The following is a 5290-nucleotide window of genomic DNA, read 5'->3' as shown; positions in this document are numbered from 1 at the left end:
GAGTCAGGCACGTTCCCAAAAAAAATGTGGCATCATGAGTAAATCACTGTCTGCTTTAATAAACCAAAACGGCAGCTTAAACAACAGATGGGCTTATGAAAACAAGTTCCAGTGCACCTGCAGCCCCCCCATCTACAGAGTATACTCACTAAAAGTTTAGCTTGGACATGAATGGTGAAAAAACCCGAATACCAGTCACCAAATGGTTACCTTCGAGGCCGGACCCGCAGGTCATGAAGGCCACAGATGACCATTATTGACAGTTATCCGACCACCTGGTAGTTAACCTAAACCTGCGTTTGTCGGCTAACCCTAACAAACTAAAACACAATACTAATGGTGTTTCTCGGCTGCCAATTAAAACGGCGTGTTGGCTTTTAGTTAAACCAGGTGTAGAATAAAAAAAAATATATATATAAATATATATATATATTGCATCAACTAAAGCTAACGAGTTAAATGGCTAGTGAGCTAACGTAGGTAGCATGGCAGGCGCACTGGAGCTAGGCTAATGTTAGCCCAACGACCCCATTAAAACCTCCAGTTGTTTCTTTACACTCATACCTGATTGCTAACGTCGGATGGCAGATTTTTTATGATAATTTTTCTACGGTTGTAAAACTCCCGGCGGGTCCTCTCTAAGCGGCTCTCTATCTCTTCGGGGCTCAGTGATGTCAAGTCCTCGTCGACCCTCCGCTGACACTCGCGGTCCGAAATTGAGTCCTCTTCGCCGGGTTCGAGTTCGGGATTTCGTCGGTCTCCGGGCATCCAGCTTTCGTGGTCCGATGCGAGGTCGTAGTTATCATGAAGCGGACGAGAGGCGAAACTGAGTCCTGTGTCTGTGCTTTCATCTCTGGCAGCTGTGCTAACAGACACGACGGCCGCCATCACTCAGTTTGGTGGAAGTTTTATCGGGTCTGGAAAGTCAGTCAGATTTGAGCAGTTTAAACAATACACACATGGCCCCAGCGACGCTTCTGATTGGACGAGAGGGGGACGCACTCTCCATGACTACGACGTAACGAAGGGCGGGGGCGGGGCCACGGTTGTTTGTGTTCCGCCTAAAACTGGATTTAAGTGCTAAGATTTTTTCATAAAATTAATTTGAGCGGTTCCCCAGAAATTTTCATTTTAGTATTTATTTATTTTTTTTTAAATCTACTCGTTTATAATCACATTTTTAATCATACATACATATAAGTCCTGCATTTATTGACTGAATCAGATATGTAGATTTGACTATATATATTCTAGTCAACAGTCTTGGGTAACATCACGATAATTAAATGACTATATTAACGTTATATAGATAGAGGCAGGGAAAACACAATTTTAAAGAACATAATCCATGTGCACTACTTTATTATTCATGTTTATGCGGTTTACTTTTTGTTTCGAATTATAAGCTTAAGATATTGGTTTATTTCATCAAACAAAACGTATGTTCATAAAACGTTTGGGTACTGATTATGTTTTAGTTCTGCAAAATGTGAAGTTACATAAATTCTAGACCAGACTGGTAGTTTGTGTCGGCTGTATTGAAGGATACAGGGACATGGTTGTGTTTGGCCATGGGGAATGTGTCATCCTCCAGGAGGGTTCACAGTCAGTCCAAGCAAGGACTGGAGGGGTCGTTATCATTTCCAGAAGTCATAAAACACCATCCATCTGGATACAACATGGCAAAGAAATCGCTTGTCATCCTTATTGGAGAAAAACTGATTGATGCAACACTTCCTTAGTCCTGGACATGTCCAGCGATACATGCCTGGCCTTTGGTCCTTCCAGCATTTTCCTTCAAACACATAGTGAGATACTTGCAGCAGGTGTGCTATGTTGACAGTGTGGTTAGAAAACTCCTGGCTAGACAGAGACCCTTCTGTAGCTGTTGAATTGCATTGTACTCTAGACAGCTTTGTCCGGTGGACAAATGTCTGCCCACGTATCTGGTTCAGACTTCAGACTTATTCTGAAGGTATGTGCAGAACACTGAATCGAACATCTATTATATTTTCTGCATTTGGCTGCTCTTCACCTGCTGCGTTACAGGATAGGAAGTGTGTCAGATGGGTCTTTTCTGGTCTGTGATTCATCTGGGTAATTTGGCCTACATCATATCCACACAATTCTATGTGGTTGCTGTATACATTATTATGCAGAAGTCCAATGTCAGAGCAGCAGCAGAAACATTGTAGGTGTGTTATTTTCTGGACTAATGTGCTGGAGTCAGTGGTAGTCCACATTTAACACACTTCGTTTCCTACCTAGTGGCATGTGAACAGGCAACTAAATGTTCAAGACAAAAGCGGGTGTTATGAAAGACCATTGCCTCAGTCAGTGACCGGTTTGTGAAAAATGTAAGTGTAGAGGTTTATTTCGTTACTGATCACTGTCTTTGGGATGTACTGTAAGTTCTTACATAACAGAGATGTTATGTAGCTGTGCTTTCTTGCATATAGTGTTTGGTAACACAGAACTGAATGGCACATTTTGCAATACATTTTTTGACTGTTTCAGTCTCAAAAATTGTTTATTCGATTTTGTGTTATGATATTTTGGTTTATACAAAATTAAATGCAAAAATGAACATACACTCAAACAAATGTACACAAATGAAACATAAAATGAAATAGTAATCTCCCAACCATACATACATACATTATTAATACTCACTGTGATATATGCAAACTATAACTTCTGAAAGACAAACGCTAAAAACTCTGTGGCTAACTACCAAAGACATCACCTTTCCTAATACCATTCATCTCACCAGTCCAGGAAAAAAAAACACAATTATTTAATTTATTGTTGTGTTAATATCACATATGAGAGGATAGCAATGTGCTTTTATCAAAAAGAAACCTACAGTATAAAGTTATCTATGTAAATAGAGGCAGCAGGCATTGCACAGCAGGAGACACATTGTTGGCTACGCTGTAATATACTGTTGCCATAGTGGCAAAGTGATAACATGTAGACATGAAGATCTTCAGAGTCCTGATCAGCAAATCTGAGCCAAAGAAAAGTTTATATTAGACTGCCAGTCGAATGTTCGGCGAATTGCTTCAAACTTTTCAATGAGGGATTTGAATGATGGCCGATCTCCAGGTTCTGCAGCCCAACACTGCTCCATTAGCATCTTCACCTGTTGGCATAAAAGTAATTATGAAAATATCAGGCTTTAATGCCAAAAGTGTCAATTGTGTTTACAGGCATGTAATGTTACCTCATGCGGGCAGTCTCTGGGACAAGGCAACCGCATACGTCTCTCCAGCAGTTTTATGAGTACCATCACAGTCATCTGTCCTTGCGCTGGTTCCATCATGTCATTGAACTTCTACAAAAAACACGAAAAGATTACATTGTATATTTAACACAGAGATTCATCATTTACTTGATTAGTCACGTTAAAATAAATGCAGGTTCGAGTTGGTTGTAAGAGGCCAGTAGTGACATACTGATGGAGGATTTTGGCGAGGGTCACAGCGGGTCAAGATCTCATATAACGTAACGCCGAAGGACCAAACGTCAGACGAAAAGGAAAATTTACTCTCCTTCAAGCACTCAATGGCATACCTATGCAGTACAAAAAAAATACAGTTTAGTGGCCAAAGAAATGGAAGCACTGGAAACACTTAAGTTAAGTGCTGCATGAACTCACCAGAACACTGGACTGTCGCCGTGCTCACGCACACGATAGTAGATCTCGCCTTCTGGGATGTATTTTGTCAGGCCAAAGTCTCCAATCTTTACCAAACTTTCATTTTCCACTAAGACATTACGGGCAGCTAGGTCTCGATGGATGTATCGCTTTGAGTGCAAGTAGTCCATACCCTTTAAAAGAGAACCACACAAATAAAATATGGATACAATTACTGAGAGGGGGGGAAATGTGGACTTAAACATTCACTTCAAAACTTCAAACAACAACTTCAAATGTCTTTTTGATGTCAAATGTCAGGAATGTCTATTCCTGTAGTAATTGTTGTTGTGTTGGCTCTAGGGTTGCCAATGCATGTCTCTGTCCAGACTTATCTCAACAATAAATGGATAGATTACCACAACATTTTGTACAGCCAATTCAAGGTCTCCAGATAATAAATCCTGCTGACTTTGGTGATCCCCTGATTTTTCCTCTAGCACCATCTGCTAGATTAGAGCAAACTGTCTCAACAATATTGGAGGAATTGTCACGAATATTGGTACACACACACACACACACACACACACATTCATGTTCCCCTCAGGATTGATTACAATAATATTGATGGTCCCAACTTTTCAGCTAGCATATCTAATTTGTTTATGTCCAGTACTTTGATTTATGATCAAATAAACCTAATGGCATTTCCACCGGCCTCAGCTGTACTGTGCCTAGTGCTGATAAGACAATGTTTGGATGCTAACATGCTACACTAAGATAGTGAGCATGGTAAGCATCATACCTGTCAATTGTCATTGTGAGTCTGTACGCATGTTGACATTAGCATTTACAGCCTCACAAAGCTGCTGCTAGTTGTAGACTCTTCTTTAACACCTTTTATCAAACTTTATACCACAAAATGTATTATAAACCAAAAAGTAAATTAAATCGATTAAATTGAGTGATGGTGACATTTTCCTGGTTACTGAGAGAAAACACACTGCAACATAATGCTAGTATAATAAAAATACTCAACTTAAACAGAATTAATTAATGACAATACACAGAAACCGCTACAAAATGAAATGGTGGCTTAATGTGGTGGATTATCTACTTAAAGCAATTTCAAGTTTATGGATGTTTTGATATTGTACACAGCTTCTTCTGCAGTAGAACATAAACAGACATGTCTACAGTTTGCACACAGATGCAGGAATATTGTAAAATTAAGTGGAAATGTAGATTAGATTAGCACAAACTACAAAACCACCTAAACTCACCTGGCAGATCTGCTGAGCAAACATAAGGCACTGGGGCACACCCAGTTTACGTTTAGGAAGGTGCTCTCGCAGACTCCCCAGAGGAAGGTACTCCATTATTAGCTGCACCACTTGTCCTCCTGTCAATAGACAATGCAACAGTGCTTTTATCCTCCATTAGAATGACCTGTTGTCTATCCTGGTGGTAAATGGTCTGTGGTGCTTAGCCTGCTGTGTTTTGAAAGCTCAGAATATTGACATACAATGGAAACAGTGTACTGTGCACTTGCACTTAGAATAGATTTTCAATATTTACAGAGGAACAGCAGGGATCAAAAATCAATTCTTTGGATTATCCACTGAGCATTGCAAGCTAAAACAGATTCAA

General features: G+C 40.0%; 2 protein-coding genes across 2 annotated transcripts in view; both read right to left on the bottom strand.

Moving 5' to 3' along the window:
• The window catches only part of raver1 (ribonucleoprotein, PTB-binding 1), a gene marked incomplete in the record, with an annotated part of 6568 nt that extends 5626 nt beyond the window's left edge, over positions 1 to 942 (bottom strand). Inside the window, 1 exon segment of the mRNA XM_035655263.1 lies at positions 565 to 942. Coding sequence (XP_035511156.1) covers positions 565 to 888 — 324 coding nt within the window.
• A 1554-nt stretch (positions 943 to 2496) lies between these two features.
• tyk2 (tyrosine kinase 2) overlaps positions 2497 to 5290 on the bottom strand; it is a 9395-nt gene continuing 6601 nt past the window's right edge. The window contains exons 20-24 of the mRNA XM_035655080.1: positions 4924 to 5042; positions 3662 to 3834; positions 3459 to 3576; positions 3227 to 3337; positions 2497 to 3145 (exon numbers count right to left, since the gene is read on the bottom strand). Of these exons, the coding sequence (XP_035510973.1) occupies positions 3002 to 3145; positions 3227 to 3337; positions 3459 to 3576; positions 3662 to 3834; positions 4924 to 5042 (665 nt within the window). The 3' untranslated portion in view covers positions 2497 to 3001. The remainder of the gene's footprint in view (positions 3146 to 3226; positions 3338 to 3458; positions 3577 to 3661; positions 3835 to 4923; positions 5043 to 5290) is intronic.

This window comes from Morone saxatilis, unplaced genomic scaffold (assembly GCF_004916995.1).
Source record: "Morone saxatilis isolate NCDOM2014 unplaced genomic scaffold, NCSU_SB_2.0 Contig14, whole genome shotgun sequence".
Taxonomy (NCBI): domain Eukaryota; kingdom Metazoa; phylum Chordata; class Actinopteri; family Moronidae; genus Morone; species Morone saxatilis.
The sequence above is the reverse complement of the archived record's forward strand: the minus strand, read 5'-3'. Positions and strand labels throughout refer to the sequence as shown.